Genomic DNA, 19,158 nt, shown 5'->3' on the forward strand with positions numbered 1-19,158 from the left:
CTACTAGATCAGTCTCCACTTCATGGGCTTTTAAGAATGAAGCTTCAGTTGATCAGATTTGCAAAGCAGCCACTTGGTCATCTTTGCATACATTTACTAAATTCTACCATTTTGATGTATTTGCTTCTTCGGAAGCAGTTTTTGGTAGAAAAGTTCTTCAGGCAGCTGTTTCAGTTTGATTCTTTTGCTTTTTGATTTAAGTTTTTTTCTTTCAAAAGTGAAAATAAACTTATTTTTGGGATGTGGATTATTTTCTCAGCGGAATATGGCTGTTTTTGTTTTATTCCCTCCCTCTCTAGTGACTCTTGAGTGGAAGACTCCACATCTTGGGTATTGATATCCCATATGTCACTAGCTCATGGACTCTTGCCAATTACATGAAAGAAAGCATAATTTATGTAAGAATTTACCTGATAAATTCATTTCTTTCATATTGGCAAGAGTCCATGAGGCCCACCCTATTTATGGTGGTTATGATTTTTTGTATAAAGCACAATTATTTCCAAATTTCCTTTGTCGATGCTTTCTAATCCTATCTTTATCACCCCACTGCTTGGCTATTCGTTAAACTGAATTGTGGGTGTGGTGAGGGGTGTATTTATACGCATTTTGAGGTTTGGGAAACTTTGCCCCTCCTGGTAGGATTGTATATCCCATATGTCACTAGCTCATGGACTCTTGCCAATATGAAAGAAATGAATTTATCAGGTAAATTCTTACATAAATTATGTTATTGTGACTGGGTTGGGGGAATGGTACATTTTAAATAATGTTATTTTTTTAAAAAAAATTATTAATGATTTTGGAATACTTCTGGATTTTAGAATTCTAGATTTGGGAATTTGTACCTGTACAATGTTCATGCTCACCATCTTTTTATACACCAGTGTACTTTACTGTAAACCTCAGCAAGCTATTGTTGTTGGTTTATGCTGTATACTTACCGCATCTCTGTACGTGGAGCTAGAGTGCAGAGCTGAATGGAGAACACGGAATTCCCTGGCAGCAGCAACTTTATCTACTGGTTCTGGAGAGAGAAAGAGCTTATATGTATGGGTGCTGATATCTGACAAAAATGCAAGAGTGCACAAACACTTACAATGGGAAGCCAAGAGCAAACATTTTCAAGACTGTCCAATGGTTGTTGTAATAAGGAAAGCCAACCACTGAATTGAGGATCCAGGTAATGGTTTCACACTGAAATAACTTTGAAAGGCATAACCACAGTACAAAAACTTAAGGCATTTAAATCTGATTTTCAGTCACACTCTAGTGGAATTATATCAGTCCCTTTGGTACAATAACGTCGGGCCATAAAAAAAACAAGGGAGGGAGGCTATCCAAAGCACAAATGGATTGCAGAATTTACCATACATCGATTTAATGATAGTTTGTGCAACAAACATTAAAACTTTTAAAATCATAAGATTTTAGCTTAATATTGACTTACATTTTTAACCGGATGGTCAGTAAAATCAGCTGTGTGAAAAGAGGCAAGATTAGAAGTGGAGCATTATTTAACGCTGCTGCTCAATAGTTAACACACGCAAAGGAACACTACCTATCCATCATCAGTGAGCTAGCCGCTGCAAAGTGCTAGCCTGCTAACAAGCACCGGTCAGAGTACAGTGCCATCTATCTGGTGAGCATATTTGCATTTACCTTTTGCACACTGGCTTTCTGAAATACACTATTAGGCGCTCCTTTCTTCCTCTCCAATATATATATATATATATATATATATATATATATATATATATATTATATATATATATATATATATATATATATATATATATATATTCATGTGACAACACTGAAGAAATGACACTTTGCTAAAATGTAAAGTAGTGAGTGTACAGCCTGTATAACAGTGTAAATATGCTGTCCCCTCAAAGTAACTCAACACACAAACATTAATGTCTAAATCGTTGGCAACAAAAGTGAGTACACCCCTAAGTGGAAATGACAAAATTGGGCCCAATTAGCCATTTTCCCTTCCTGGTGTCATGTGACTTGTTAGTGATACAAGGTCTCAGGTGTGAATGGGGAGCAGGTGTGTTAAATTTGGTGTTATCGCTCTCACACTCTCTCATACTGGTCACTGGAAGTTCAGCATGGCACCTCATGGCAAATAACTCTCTGAGGATCTGAAAAAAAGAATAGTTGCTCTACATAAAGATGGCCTAGGCTATAAGAAGATTGCCAAGACCCTGAAACTGAGCAGCAGCACGGTGGGCAAGACCGTACAGTGGTTTCACAGGACAGGTTCCACTCAGAACAGGCCTCGCCATGGTCGACCAAAGTAGTTGAGTGCACATGCCCAGCGTCATATCCAGAGGTTGTCTTTGGGAAACTGAGCAGCAGCACGGTGGGCAAGACCGTACAGTGGTTTCACAGGACAGGTTCCACTCAGAACAGGCCTCGCCATGGTCGACCAAAGTAGTTGAGTGCACATGCCCAGCGTCATATCCAGAGGTTGTCTTTGGGAAATAGTCGCATGAGTGCTGCCAGCATTGCTGCAGAGGTTGAAGGGGTGGGTCAGCCTGTCAGTGCTGCAGACCATCAAATTGGTCTGCATGGCTGTCGTCCCAGAAGGAAACCTCTTCTAAAGATGATGCCTAAGAAAGAATGCCAAGCATGTCTCCAGACCTAAAACTTATTGAGCATCTGTGGGGCATCCTCAAACGGAAGGTGGGGGAGTACAAGGTCTCTAACATCCACCAGCTCTGTGATGTCGTCATGGAGGAGTGGAAGAGGACTCCAGTGGCAACCTGTGAAGCTCTGGTGAACACTGGGAAAGATGCAACAAAACAAAACAAAACTTTCCATAGGGGGCACTTCCTCACTTGTGATAAAACAATGCAAAAAAACAACATAAAACAATACAATAAAACACTATAAACAAAATACCTAAAAAAACATAAATAAAATAAAATAAATGTAAGCACAAAAAGTCCTTGGGATCCAAAGTGAAGGCAGCACTCTGTTAAAGGATGGTCAAACCCTGGTGTGCGATGATGTGGAGAAAAGAGATCACAGAGGCGCCAACATGGCCTAGTACCACCAAACCAGGAGATAAACAGTATGACAAATAAAAGGTACTCACAAAGAAAATGCACCCAATGGTTCTAATGAGGCAGGCTGGAACTTTGCAGTGGTCCAGCTCACTGTGTGCGGACAAGCTGGGCACCCGAACAGGGGATAAGCACAGGTGTGTCACTGGTGCCTACATAAATATTAGAAAGCAGAGCTACTATAGCCTAGTACAGTCTAAAAAGGTAGAGTAATAAGGAATGGTAACACAACATGTAGCGCACCTCCAGGTGCAGTATAGACGAACTGGGACTTCTCAGCCGCCCAGTAGACTGTGCTCCCTTGCAAACTGGATCCACTACAAGCTCCACGGGACAAGAGATAAAAATTCCAAAAAGCAGCAAGTGTATCATAAAAACAAATCATAATTAAAAACAAAGCAACGCGTTTCTCAGCCTCTCAGGGGCTTTTTCCTCAGGCTATTCAATACAATAATGAATGATACACTTGCTATTAAAAAAATATCCAATCCAATCAAAACAAAAATGATAGTGAATATCCTAAAAATCCCAAAGGAAATAGGGGGTATGAGATATCAAGAGATGCATATGTGAAATAAGAACATTGAACATAAACATGTGTATATGTGTGTACAAAAGGTGTGTGCATGTAAATGAATGATAAACTCAGAATAAAATCATATAAATGCTGCCATATTAAGGTTCTCATTAAGACCATTGGGTTGGAGTTTTTTTAGTTTGGTAATCAAATAGGATTCTCTTCTCCTCAGGGTCAAAGGCATTACTATGTGATCTTGGGATAGACTCAATGGGCAAAATGCTCATGGGATTCTTTCTCTTTCTATACTTTCTCATTACGGGGACTACAGCACATACAGACATAACATGGATAGATGAAGCTATACCGTCCCAGCCCTTTGGCTGTATTTCCAGCATACACATAGCTTACTGAACGGCTTATTTTCTGTGGGTGGGTAGTTGCCCTGATGTGTGACATAAACACCTTCCCTCACGCTGGGCTCATGGGTCTGTTTTGATGATGCATACCCCCCGGTTGGGGGAGGGATCCAGCAGCGTAGTTTGATGGTGGCGATGCCGACGCATATTGTTACTTGGAAGCCACGGATTCCCCAATAGGTACGTGTTCACATGTCTTCTATTTATATAGATCAAGTGGGCCATCCGTATGAAACACTATCAAGGGATTGGGCTCCGGGGTTGTTTTTTTTTAGGGGGGGGGGGGTAACTTCATGTGCTTACATTTTATATTTTGTATATATACTGTCTTTTCTGGTTTATACCCCCCATATCTAGACATGAGTATTCTCTGTAAGTTGTAATTACTGATTACAATATCAAGTTTTGATGATATGTTCACACCGGATAATATGGCGGTCAACTTTGCGTTTTTATTTTACTGTTGATGTTAGGTCACTATGGTATTCCACACAATTAGGGTTTACCGACAGATGTAATCACTTAATTGTTTGCACATACTTGGCTGTTTATGTCTGGCTACCATGGTAACTGATGTAATGGAATTGTACATACAGATTCAATTAACCAATCACAGAATTGGAAATGTTTTAAATAGCAAGTGTATCATTCATTATTGTATTATATAGCCTGCCCAAACAGCCCTTGAGAGGCTCAGAAATGTGTTGCTTTGTTTTTATGATACACTTGCTGCTTTTTGGATTTTATCTCTTGTCCCGTGGAGCTTGGAGTGGATCCAGTTTGCAAGGGTGCACAGTCTACTGGGCGGCTGAGAAGTCCCAGTTTGTCTATACTGCACCTGGAGGTGCGCTACATGTTGTGTTACCATTCCTTATTACTCTGCCTGTTTAGACTGTATTAGGCTATGGTAGTTCTGCTTTCTAATTTTTATATAGGCACCAGTGACACACCTGTGCTAATCCCCTGTTCGGGTGCCCAGCTTGTCCGCACATAGTGAGCTGGACCACTGCAAAGTTCCAGTCTGCCTCATTAACACAATTGGGTGAATTTCCTTTGTGAGTACCTTTATTTTTCATACTGCTTATTTCCTGGTTTGATGGTACTAGGCACCTCTGTGTTCTCTCTTCTCAAGCAAATTTACACTGATATACAGGCTAACTACTTTACATTGTAGCAAGTGTCATTTCTTCAGTGTTGTCACATGAAAAGATATAATAAAATATTTACAAAAATGTGAGGGGTATACTCACTTTTGTGAGATACTGATATATATACAGTATCTCACAAAAGTGAGTATACCCCTCACATTTTTGTAAATATTTTATTATATCTTTTCATGTGACAACACTGAAGAAATGACACTTTGCTACAATGTAAAGTGGTGAGTGTACAGCCTGTATAACAGTGTAAATGTGCTGTCCCCTCAAAATAATTCAACATACAGCCATTGATTTCTAAACCGTTGGCAACAAAAGTGAGTACATCCACGGGACAAGAGATAAAAATTCCAAAAAGCAGCAAGTGTATCATAAAAACAAATCATAATTAAAAACAAAGCAACGCGTTTCTCAGCCTCTCAGGGGCTTTTTCCTCAGGCTATTCAATACAATAATGAATGATACACTTGCTATTAAAAAAATATCCAATCCAATCAAAACAAAAATGATAGTGAATATCCTAAAAATCCCAAAGGAAATAGGGGGTATAAGATATCAAGAGATGCATATGTGAAATAAGAACATTGAACATAAACATGTGTATATGTGTGTACAAAAGGTGTGTGCATGTAAATGAATGATAAACTCAGAATAAAATCATATAAATGCTGCCATATTAAGGTTCTCATTAAGACCATTGGGTTGGAGTTTTTTTAGTTTGGTAATCAAATAGGATTCTCTTCTCCTCAGGGTCAAAGGCATTACTATGTGATCTTGGGATAGACTCAATGGGCAAAATGCTCATGGGATTCTCTCTCTTTCTATACTTTCTCATTACGGGGACTACAGCACATACAGACATGACATGGATAGATGAAGCTATACCGTCCCAGCCCTTTGGCTGTATTTCCAGCATACACATAGCTTACTGAACGGCTTATTTTCTGTGGGTGGGCAGTTGCCCTGATGTGTGACATAAACACCTTCCCTCACGCTGGGCTCATGGGTCTGTTTTGATGATGCATACCCCCCGGTTGGGGGAGGGATCCAGCAGCGTAGTTTGATGGTGGCGATGCCGACGCATATTGTTACTTGGAAGCCACGGATTCCCCAATAGGTGCGTGTTCACATGTCTTCTATTTATATAGATCAAGTGGGCCATCCGTATGAAACACTATCAAGGGATTGGGCTCCGGGGTTGTTTTTTTTTAGGGGGGGGGGTAACTTCATGTGCTTACATTTTATATTTTGTATATATACTGTCTTTTCTGGTTTATACCCCCCATATCTAGACATGAGTATTCTCTGTAAGTTGTAATTACTGATTACAATATCAAGTTTTGATGATATGTTCACACCGGATAATATGGCGGTCAACTTTGCGTTTTTATTTTACTGTTGATGTTAGGTCACTATGGTATTCCACACAATAAGTGGAAATGTTGGGCACAAAGCGTTAATATTTTGTTTGGCCACCATTATTTTCCAGCACTGCCTTAAGCCTCTTAGGCATGGAGTTCACCAGAGCTTCACAGGTTGCCACTGGAGTCCTCTTCCACTCCTCCATGATAACATCATGGAGCTGGTGGATGTTAGAGACCTTTCGCTCCCCCACCTTCCTTTTGAGGATGCCCCACAGATGCTCAATAGGGTTTAGGTCTGGAGACATGTTTGGCCAGTCCATCACCTTTACCCTTAGCAAGGCATTGGTCTTCTTGGAGGTGTGTTTGGGGTCGTTATCGAGGAGAGAGAGAAAGAAAAAGAGAGAAAGAAAAAGAGAGAAAGAAAAAGAGAGAAAGAAAAAGAGAGAAAGAAAAAGAGAGAAAGAAAAAGAGAGAAAGAAAAAGAGAGAAAGAAAAAGAGAGAAAGAAAAAGAGAGAAAGAAAAAGAGAGAAAGAAAAAGAGAGAAAGAAAAAGAGAGAAAGAAAAAGAGAGAGAAAGAAAAAGAGAGAGAGAGTCAGTACACACCTGCCACACCGCAATACCCTGTTCTCTGATTACAAAGAGTAGGGCACCTGCCATCATGTAAAATGCCTCTGATTAACCCCCAAATAAAGTTCAGCTGTACTAGTAGGTCTTTCTTGACATTTTCTTAGTCGCAACCTACAGCAAAAGCCATAGTTCGCAGAGAGCTTCCAAAGCATCAGAGGGAGATCATTGTTAAAAGGTATCAGTCAGGAGAATGGTACAAAAGAATTTCCAAGGCATTAGACAGTCATCATCAAGTGGAGAAAATATGGCGCAAGAGTGACATTACCAAGAACTGGACGTCCCTCCAAAATTGATGAAAAGGCGAGAAGAAAACTGGTCTGGGAGGCTACCAAGAGGCCTACAGCAACATTAAAGGAGCTGCAGGAATATCTGGCAAGTACTGGCTGTGTGGTGCATGTGACAACAAATGCCCATATTCTTCATATGTCTGGGCTATGGGGTAGAGTGACAAGACGGAAGCCTTTGCTTAAGAAAAAAAAACATCCAAGCCCAGCTAAATTTTGCAAAAACACATCTGAAGTCTCCCAAAAGCATGTCGCAAAAGGTGTTCTGGTTTGATGAAACCAAGATTTAACTTTTTGGCCATAATTCCAAAAGATATGTTTGGCGCAAAAACCAAAAGAACACCATAACCGCAGTGAAGCATTTTGGTGGCAGCATCATCCTTTGGGTCTGTTTTTCTTCAGCTGGAACTGGGGCCTTAGTCAAGGTAGAGGGAATTATGAACAGTTCAAAATACCAGACAATATTGGCACAAAACCTTCAGGCTTCTGCTAGAAAGCTGAACATGAAGAGGAACTTCATCTTTCAGCATGACAACACCCCAAAGCATACATCTAAATCAACAAAGGAATGGCTTCACCAGAAGAAGATTAAAGTTTTGGAATGACCCAGTCAGAGCCCAGACCTGAATCCAATCGAAAATCTGTGGGGTGATCTTAAGTTGGCTGTGCACAAGAGATGCCCTCACAATCTGACAGATTTGGAGTGTTTTTGCAAAGAAGAGTGGGAAAATCTTGCCAAGTCAAGATATGCCATGCTGAAAAACTCATACCCAAAAAGACTGAGTGCTGTAATAAAAACATAATTTATGTAAGAACTTACCTGATATTTCATTTCTTTCATATTGGCAAGAGTCCATGAGCTAGTGACGTATGGGATATACAATCCTACCAGGAGGGGCAAAGTTTCCCAAACCTCAAAATGCCTACAAATACACCCCTCACCACACCCACAATTCAGTTTAACGAATAGCCAAGTAGTGGAGTGATTGGAAATAATTGTGCTTTATACAAAAAAAATCATAACCACCATAAAAAAATGGTGGGCCTCATGGACTCTTGCCAATATGAAAGAAATTAATTTATCAGGTAAGTTCTTACATAAATTATGTAAATGTATGCAAAGAGGACCAAGTTGCCGCTTTGCAAATCTGATCAACGGAAGCTTCATTCTTAAAAGCCCACGAAGTGGAGACTGATCTAGTAGAATGAGCTGTAATTCTCTGGAGGCGGGGCCTGACCCGACTCTAAATAAGCTTGAAGAATCAAAATCTTTAACCAAGAAGCCAAGGAAATAGCAGAAGCCTTCTGACCTTTCCTAGAACCAGAGAATATAACAAATAGACTAGAAGTCTTTCTGAAATCTTTAGTAGCTTCAACATAATATTTCAAAGCTCTCACCACATCCAAAGAATGTAAGGATCTCTCCAAAGAATTCTTAGGATTAGGACACAAAGAAAGGACAACAATTTCTCTACTAATGTTGTTAGAATTCATAACCAAAGGTAAGAACTTAAATGAAGTCCGCAAAACCGCCTTATCCCGATGAAAAATCAGAAAAGGAGATTCACAAGAAAGAGCAGAAAGCTCAGAAACTCTTCTAGCAGAAGAGATGGCCAAAAGGAACAACACTTTCCAAGAAAGTAGTTTAATGTCCAAAGAGTGCATAGGCTCAAATGGAGGAGACTAACGCCCTCAAAACCAAATTAAGACTCCAAGGAGGAGAGATTGATTTAATGACAGGCTTAATACGAACTAAAGCCTGTACAAAACAGTGATTATCAGGAAGAGAAGCAATCTTTCTGTGAAATAAAACAGAAAGAGCAGAGATCCAAACCATCCTGAATAAACTGTAAAATTGTGGGGCCATGCTGGAGCCACCAGCAACACAAATGATTGTTCCATGATGATTTTGGCGATCACTCTTGGAAGTAGAACTAGAGGAGGGAAGATATAAGCAGGTTGATAACACCAAGGAAGTGTCAGCGCATCCACTGCTTCCGCCTGTGATTCCCTGGACAGGGAAGTTTCTTGTTTAGATGAGAAGCCATCAGATCTATTTCTGGAAGACCCCACATCTGAACAATTTGAGAAAACACATCCGGATGGAGAGACCACTCCACTGGATGTAAAGTCTGACGGCTGAGATAATCCGCCTCCCAATTGTCTACACCTGGGATATGAACCGCAGAAATTAGACAGAAGCTGGATTCCACCCAAACAAGTAACCGAGATACTTCTTTCATAGCTTGGGGACTGTGAGTCCCACCCTGATGATTGACATATGCCACCGTTGTAATATTGTCTGTCTGAAAACAAATAAATGGTTCTCTCTTCAACAGAGGCCAAAACTGAAGAGCTCTGAGAATTGCACGGAGTTCCAAAATATTGATTGGTAATCTCACCTCTTGAGATTTCCAAACCCCTTGTGCTGTCAGAGATCCCCAGACAGCTCCCCAGCATGAAAGACTCGCATCTGTTGTGATCACAGTCCAGGTTGGCCAAACAAAAGAGGCCCCTTGAACTAAATGCTGGTGATTTATCCACCACGTCAGAGAGTGTCGAACATTGGGATTCAAGGATATTAATTGTGATATCTTTGTATAATCCCTGCACCATTGATTCAGCATCCAAAGCTGGAGAGGTCTCATGTGAAAATGAGCAAAAGGAATCGGTCCGATGAGGCCTAAAACTTCCGTGCACATAGCCACTGAAGGGAATGACTGAGACTGAAGGTGCCGACATGCTGCAACCAATTTCAAACGTCTCTTGTCTGTTAGAGACAGAGTCATGGACACTGAATCTATCTGGAAACCTAAAAAGGTGACCCTTGTCTGAGGAATCAAGAATCTTTTTGGTAAATTGATCCTCCAACCATGTTTTCAAAGAAACAACACTAGTTGATTCGTGTGAGATTCTGCAGAACATAAAGACTGAGCTAGTACCAAGATATTGTCCAAATAAGGAAACACCGCAATACCCTGTTCTCTGATTACAAAGAGTAGGGCACCCAGAACCTTTGAAAAGATTCTTGGAGCTGTTGCTAGGCCAAATGGAAGAGCAACAAATTGGTAATGCTTGTCTAGAAAAGAGAATCTCAAGAACTGATAATGTTCTGGATGAATCGGAATATGAAGGTAAGCATCCTGCAAGTCTATTGTAGACATATAATGTCCTTGCTGAACAAAAGGCAGATAGTCCTTATAGTCACCATCTTGAAAGTTGGTACTCTTACATAACGATTCAAAATTTTCAGATCCAGAACTGGTCTGAATGAATTTTCTTTCTTTGGGACAATGAATAGATTTGAATAAAACCCCAGACCTTGTTCCTGAAAAGGAACCGGCATGATTACCCCTGAAACCTCCAGGTCTGAAACACACTTCTGGAAAAACATAATTTATGCTTACCTGATAAATTCCTTTCTTCTGTTGTGTGATCAGTCCACGGGTCATCATTACTTCTGGGATATAACTCCTCCCCAACAGGAAATGCAAGAGGATTCACCCAGCAGAGCTGCATATAGCTCCTCCCCTCTACGTCACTCCCAGTCATTCGACCAAGAATCAACGAGAAAGGAGAAACCAAGGGTGAAGTGGTGACTGGAGTATAATTTAAAAGATATTTACCTGCCTTAAAACAGGGCGGGCCGTGGACTGATCACACAACAGAAGAAAGGAATTTATCAGGTAAGCATAAATTATGTTTTCTTCTGTTATGTGTGATCAGTCCACGGGTCATCATTACTTCTGGGATACCAATACCAAAGCAAAAGTACACGGATGACGGGAGGGATAGGCAGGCTCATTATACAGAAGGAACCACTGCCTGAAGAACCTTTCTCCCAAAAATAGCCTCCGAAGAAGCAAAAGTGTCAAATTTGTAAAATTTGGAAAAAGTATGAAGCGAAGACCAAGTTGCAGCCTTGCAAATCTGTTCAACAGAGGCCTCATTCTTAAAGGCCCAAGTGGAAGCCACAGCTCTAGTAGAATGAGCTGTAATTCTTTCAGGAGGCTGCTGTCCAGCAGTCTCATAGGCTAAACGAATTATGCTACGAAGCCAGAAGGAGAGAGAAGTAGCCGAAGCCTTATGACCTCTCCTCTGACCAGAGTACACGACAAACAGGGAAGACGTTTGTCGAAAATCCTTAGTTGCCTGCAAGTAGAACTTGAGGGCACGAACTACATCCAGATTGTGTAGAAGACGTTCCTTCTTTGAAGAAGGATTTGGACACAAGGATGGAACAACAATCTCTTGATTGATATTCCTGTTAGTGACTACCTTAGGTAAGAACCCAGGTTTAGTACGCAGAACTACCTTGTCTGAGTGAAAAATCAGATAAGGAGAATCACAATGTAAGGCTGATAACTCAGAGACTCTTCGAGCCGAGGAAATAGCCATTAAAAACAGAACTTTCCAAGATAACAATTTTATATCAATGGAATGAAGGGGTTCAAACGGAACACCCTGTAAAACGTTAAGAACTAAGTTTAAACTCCATGGCGGAGCAACAGTTTTAAACACAGGCTTGATCCTAGCTAAAGCCTGACAAAAGGCCTGGACGTCTGGATTTTCTGACAGACGCCTGTGTAACAAGATGGACAGAGCTGAGATCTGTCCCTTTAATGAGCTAGCCGATAAACCCTTTTCTAAACCTTCTTGTAGAAAGGACAATATCCTAGGAATCCTAACCTTACTCCAGGAGTAACCTTTGGATTCGCACCAGTATAGGTATTTACGCCATATCTTATGGTAAATCCTTCTGGTAACAGGCTTCCTAGCCTGTATCAGGGTATCAATAACCGACTCAGAAAAACCACGTTTTGATAAAATCAAGCGTTCAATTTCCAAGCAGTCAGCTTCAGAGAAGTTAGATTTTGATGTTTGAATGGACCCTGTATCAGAAGGTCCTGTCTTAGAGGTAGAGACCAAGGCGGACAGGATGACATGTCCACTAGATCTGCATACCAAGTCCTGCGTGGCCATGCAGGCGCTATTAGAATCACTGATGCTCTCTCCTGTTTGATTTTGGCAATCAATCGAGGAAGCAGCGGGAAGGGTGGAAACACATAAGCCATCCCGAAGTTCCAAGGTGCTGTCAAAGCATCTATCAGAACCGCTCCCGGATCCCTGGATCTGGACCCGTAGCGAGGAAGTTTGGCGTTCTGGCGAGACGCCATGAGATCTATCTCTGGTTTGCCCCAACGTCGAAGTATTTGGGCAAAGACCTCCGGATGAAGTTCCCACTCCCCCGGATGAAAAGTCTGGCGACTCAAGAAATCCGCCTCCCAGTTCTCCACTCCCGGGATGTGGATTGCTGACAGGTGGCAAGAGTGAGACTCTGCCCAGCGAATTATCTTTGATACTTCCATCATTGCTAGGGAGCTTCTTGTCCCTCCTTGATGGTTGATGTAAGCTACAGTCGTGATGTTGTCCGACTGAAACCTGATGAACCCCCGAGTTTTTAACTGGGGCCAAGCCAGAAGGGCATGGAGAACTGCTCTCAATTCCAGAATGTTTATTGGCAGGAGACTTTCTTCCTGATTCCATTGTCCCTGAGCCTTCAGAGAATTCCAGACAGCGCCCCAACCTAGTAGGCTGGCGTCTGTTGTTACAATTGTCCAGTCCGGCCTGCTGAATGGCATCCCCCTGGACAGATGTGGCCGAGAAAGCCACCATAGAAGAGAGTTTCTGGTCTCTTGATCCAGATTCAGAGTAGGGGACAAGTCTGAGTAATCCCCATTCCACTGACTCAGCATGCACAATTGCAGCGGTCTGAGATGTAGACGTGCAAAGGGAACTATGTCCATTGCTGCTACCATTAAGCCGATCACCTCCATGCATTGAGCTACTGACGGGAGTTGAATGGAATGAAGGACACGGCATGCATTTAGAAGCTTTGTTAATCTGTCTTCTGTCAGATAAATCTTCATTTCTACAGAATCTATAAGAGTCCCCAAGAATGGAACTCTTGTGAGAGGAAAAAGAGAACTCTTCTTTTCGTTCACTTTCCATCCATGCGACCTTAGAAATGCCAGAACTAACTCTGTATGAGACTTGGCAGTTTGAAAGCTTGAAGCTTGTATCAGAATGTCGTCTAGGTACGGAGCTACCGAAATTCCTCGCGGTCTTAGTACCGCCAGAAGGGCACCCAGAACCTTTGTGAAGATTCTTGGAGCCGTAGCCAATCCGAATGGAAGAGCTACAAACTGGTAATGCCTGTCTAAGAAGGCAAACCTTAGATACCGGTAATGATCTTTGTGAATCGGTATGTGAAGGTAAGCATCCTTTAAATCCACTGTGGTCATGTACTGACCCTTTTGGATCATGGGTAAGATTGTCCGAATAGTTTCCATTTTGAACGATGGAACTCTTAGGAATTTGTTTAGGATCTTTAAATCCAAGATTGGCCTGAAAGTTCCCTCTTTTTTGGGAACCACAAACAGGTTTGAGTAAAACCCTTGTCCTTGTTCCGACCGCGGAACCGGATGGATCACTCCCATTAATAACAGATCTTGTACACAGCGTAGAAACGCTTCTTTCTTTATCTGGTTTGTTGACAACCTTGACAGATGAAATCTCCCTCTTGGGGGAGAGAATTTGAAGTCTAGAAGGTATCCCTGAGATATGATCTCTAGCGCCCAGGGATCCTGAACATCTCTTGCCCAAGCCTGGGCGAAGAGAGAGAGTCTGCCCCCCACTAGATCCGGTCCCGGATCGGGGGCCCTCGGTTCATGCTGTCTTTGGGGCAGCAGCAGGTTTCCTGGCCTGCTTGCCCTTGTTCCAGGACTGGTTAGGTTTCCAGCCTTGTCTGTAACGAGCAACAGCTCCTTCCTGTTTTGGTGCAGTGGAAGTTGATGCTGCTCCTGCTTTGAAATTCCGAAAGGGACGAAAATTAGACTGTCTAGCCTTAGCTTTGGCTTTGTCTTGAGGCAGGGCGTGGCCCTTACCTCCTGTAATGTCAGCGATAATTTCTTTCAAACCGGGCCCAAATAAAGTTTGCCCCTTGAAAGGTATATTAAGTAATTTGGACTTAGAAGTTACATCAGCTGACCAGGATTTTAGCCACAGCGCCCTACGTGCCTGAATGGCGAATCCTGAGTTCTTAGCCGTAAGTTTGGTTAAATGTACTACGGCCTCCGAAATGAATGAATTAGCTAGTTTAAGGACTCTAAGCCTGTCCGTAATGTCGTCCAGCGTAGCTGAACTAAGGTTCTCTTCCAGAGACTCAATCCAAAATGCTGCCGCAGCCGTAATCGGCGCGATGCATGCAAGGGGTTGCAATATAAAACCTTGTTGAACAAACATTTTCTTAAGGTAACCCTCTAATTTTTTATCCATTGGATCTGAAAAAGCACAGCTATCCTCCACCGGGATAGTGGTACGCTTAGCTAAAGTAGAAACTGCTCCCTCCACCTTAGGGACCGTTTGCCATAAGTCCCGTGTGGTGGCGTCTATTGGAAACATCTTTCTAAATATTGGAGGGGGTGAGAACGGCACACCGGGTCTATCCCACTCCTTAGTAACAATTTCAGTTAGTCTCTTAGGTATAGGAAAAACGTCAGTACTCGCCGGTACCGCAAAGTATTTATCCAACCTACACAATTTCTCTGGTATTGCAACAGTGTTACAATCATTAAGAGCCGCTAAAACCTCCCCTAGTAATACACGGAGGTTTTCCAATTTAAATTTAAAATTTGAAATATCTGAATCCAATCTGTTTGGATCAGAACCGTCACCCACAGAATGAAGCTCTCCGTCCTCATGCTCTGCAAGCTGTGACGCAGTATCAGACATGGCCCTAGTATTATCAGCGCACTCTGTTCTCACCCCAGAGTGATCACGCTTGCCTCTTAGTTCTGGTAATTTAGCCAAAACTTCAGTCATAACAGTAGCCATATCTTGTAATGTTATCTGTAATGGCCGCCCAGATGTACTAGGCGCCATAATATCACGCACCTCCCGGGCGGGAGATGCAGGTACTGACACGTGAGGCGAGTTAGTCGGCATAACTCTCCCCTCGCTGTTTGGTGAAATTTGTTCAATTTGTACAGATTGGCTTTTATTTAAAGTAGCATCAATACAGTTAGTACATAAATTTCTATTGGGCTCCACCTTGGCATTGGAACAAATGACACAGGTATCTTCCTCTGAATCAGACATGTTTAACACACTAGCAATAAACTTGCAACTTGGTTACAATCTTATTTAACAAAAACGTACTGTGCCTCAAAGAAGCACTAAACGATTAAATGACAGTTGAAATAATGAACTGAAAGACAGTTATAGCATCAATCCTTAAAAACAACACAACTTTTAGCAAAGGTTTTTCCCATTAGTAAAGTAACAATAATTAAATTTGAAACATAAAAATTACAGAGCAACGTTTTTAATCACAGTCAATATATAAGTCTCACAGCTCTGCTGAGAGAATCTACCTCCCTCCAAAGAAGTTTGAAGACCCCTGAGTTCTGTTAGAGATGAACCGGATCATGCAGGAAATACAAGAGTAACTGACTGGAAATTTTTGATGCGTAGCAAAGAGCGCCAAAAACGGCCCCTCCCCCTCACACACAGCAGTGAGAGAGAAACGAAACTGTCACAATTAAAACAAGCAACTGCCAAGTGGAAAAATAATGCCCAAATATTTATTCACTCAGTACCTCAGAAAATGCAAACGATTCTACATTCCAGCAAAAACGTTTAACATGATAAATACCTATTAAAAGGTTTAATGTACTTTTAACAGAGTAATTCCGGTGAAATACCATCCCCAGAATACTGAAGTGTAGAGTATACATACATGTCATTATCACGGTATGGCAGGATTTTCTCATCAATTCCATTCAGAAAATAAAAACTGCTACATACCTCAATGCAGATTCATCTGCCCGCTGTCCCCTGATCTGAAGCTTTTACCTCCCTCAGATGGCCGAGAAACAGCAATATGATCTTAACTACTCCGGTTAAAATCATAGTAAAAACTCTGGTAGATTCTTCTTCAAACTCTGCCAGAGAGGCAATAACACGCTCCGGTGCTATTGTAAAATAACAAACTTTTGATTGAAGTTATAAAAACTAAGTATAATCACCATAGTCCTCTCACACATCCTATCTAGTCGTTGGGTGCAAGAGAATGACTGGGAGTGACGTAGAGGGGAGGAGCTATATGCAGCTCTGCTGGGTGAATCCTCTTGCATTTCCTGTTGGGGAGGAGTTATATCCCAGAAGTAATGATGACCCGTGGACTGATCACACATAACAGAAGAAATCTGAGCTTTTACTGGATTTACTGGGATGTGTGAGAGAAAAAAATCTTCTCACAGGAGGTCTTACTCTGAATCCTATTCGTTACCCCTGAGGGACCTTGCTCTGAATCCATTGATTTTGGACAGAATTTGCCCAAACATCCTTGAAAAACCTTAATCTGCCCCCTACCAGCTGAGCTGGAATGAGGGCCGCACCTTCATGCGGACTTAGGGGCTGACTTTGGTTTCTTAAAAGGCTTGGATTTATTCCAATTTGAGGAAGGCTTCCAATTAGAAACAATTTCCTTGGGGGAAGGATTACGTTTTTGTTCCTTATTTTGAAGAAAGGAACGAAAACGATTAGAAGCCTTAGATTTACCCTTAGGTTTTTTATCCTGAGGCAAAAAAACTCCCTTCCCCTCAGTGACAGTTGAAATAATAGAATCCAACTGAGAACCAAATAAATTATTACCTTGGAAAGAAAGAGATAGTAATCTAGACTTAGATGTCATATCAGCATTCCAAAATTTACGCCATAAAGCTCTTCTAGCTAAAATAGCTAAAGACATGGATCTAACATCAATTTTGATAATATCAAAAATTGCATCACAAATAAAATGATTAGAATGTTGTAGTAAACAAACAATGCTATATAAGTCAGAATCCAATTCTTGCTGCGCTAAATTCTACAACCAAAATGTTGAAGCAGCTGCAACATCAGCCAAAGAAATTGCAGGCCTAAGAAGATGACCTGAATATAAATAGGCTTTCCTTAGATAAGATTCAAGCTTCCTATCTAAAGGATCTTTAAAGGAAGTACTATCTTCCATAGGAATAGTGGTTCGTTTAGCAAGAGTAGAAATAGCCCTATCAACTTTGGGGATCTTTTCCCAAAACTCTATTGAAATTGCTGGTAAAGGATACAATTTTTTAAACCTTGCAGAAGGATTAAAAGGAGTACCCGGCTTATTCCATTCCTTAGAAACCATATCAGAAATAGCATCAGGAATAGAAAAAACCTCTGGAGTAACCACAGGAGGTTTAAAAACAGAATTTAAACATTTACTGGTTTTAATATCAAGAGGACTAGCTTCCTCAATATCCAAAGTAATTAACACTTCTTTTAACGAAGAACGGATATATACAGGTAGCCCTCAGTTTACGCCGGGGTTAGGTTCCAGAAGGAATGGTTGTAAATCGAAACCGTTGTAAATTGAAACCCAGTTTATAATGTAAGTCAATGGGAAGTGAGGGAGTTAGGTTCCAGGCCCCTCTCAAAATTGACATAAGTAACACCTAATACATTATTTTTAAAGCTTTGAAATGAAGACTTTAAATGCTAAACAGCATTATAAACAGTATCAAATCATCACACAACACAGAATATATAATTAAACTAAGTTAAATTAACAAAAACATTTCCTAAAACAGTATTATAACCTAATAAAATAATTACACAACACAGGAAATATAATCAAACTAAGTTTAATGAACAAAAACAATTGCTAACAGCACCTAATAAAATAGTTACACAACAGACTGCATCATCATTAAACTAAGTTTAATGAACAAAAAAGTTTTTTACTTGCATTTTTCTTCAAATCAGTTCTCTGCATTGTTAGCATGTTAGATAATATTGGGTCTGCACCTATTCTATGCATTTCAATCTGCAGTGATTAATAGGCAGTTAGACACAATCACCTCAAGCTGCTGGACAGGAAGATAATAGCAAAGTGCCTTCTAAATTTTGCTCGATAGATCTGGAATTAGTGCACTTTGCTTTCCAAAGCTTTTCAATAGCAGTCACATGACTGAAAAAAAAGGTTGTTATTCTGAAACGGCGCAAATTGAACTAGCGTAAACCGAGGGCCACCTGTATGTATATGTATATATATATATATATATATATATATATATATAAATATATATATTATATATATATATATATATATATATATATATATATATATAATATATATATATATTTTTTTTTTATATATATATATATTATATATATTTATATATATATTATATATATATATTTTTTTTATATATATATATATATATATATATATATATATATATATATATATATATATATATATATATATATATATATATATATATATATATATATATATATATATATATATATATATATATATAATCCCACAGAAAGGCTGGCACACACTTACTAAAGCAAACAATTGACGGGGTGCATCACAGAAACATATCTAAGTTAATCACAGGGAGACACAGTTGCCGGACTTGTAAATCAATTCACCCTTTTATTCAAGTGAACGTTTTCGGGTATTTCAGGTCTGTTGATGGGGTAACACCAGAAAACGTTTACTTGAATAAAAGGGTAAATTGATTTACAAGTCCGGCAAGTGTGTCTCCCGGTGATTTTACAGTAAACACATAGTTAAAACCTTTATTAAAATATGAATATTGCATGCATATGATT

General features: G+C 40.4%; 1 protein-coding gene across 1 annotated transcript in view; it reads right to left on the reverse strand.

Annotated features, from left to right (window-relative positions):
• The window catches only part of UBL7 (ubiquitin like 7), a 122,259-nt gene that overhangs the window by 39,209 nt on the left and 63,892 nt on the right, over positions 1-19,158 (reverse strand). The window contains exon 4 of the mRNA XM_053717333.1: positions 945-1,027. Within this exon, the coding sequence (XP_053573308.1) occupies positions 945-1,027 (83 nt within the window). The remainder of the gene's footprint in view (positions 1-944; positions 1,028-19,158) is intronic.

The sequence above is a fragment of the Bombina bombina genome, chromosome 6 (assembly GCF_027579735.1).
Source record: "Bombina bombina isolate aBomBom1 chromosome 6, aBomBom1.pri, whole genome shotgun sequence".
NCBI classification, from domain to species: Eukaryota; Metazoa; Chordata; class Amphibia; order Anura; family Bombinatoridae; genus Bombina; species Bombina bombina.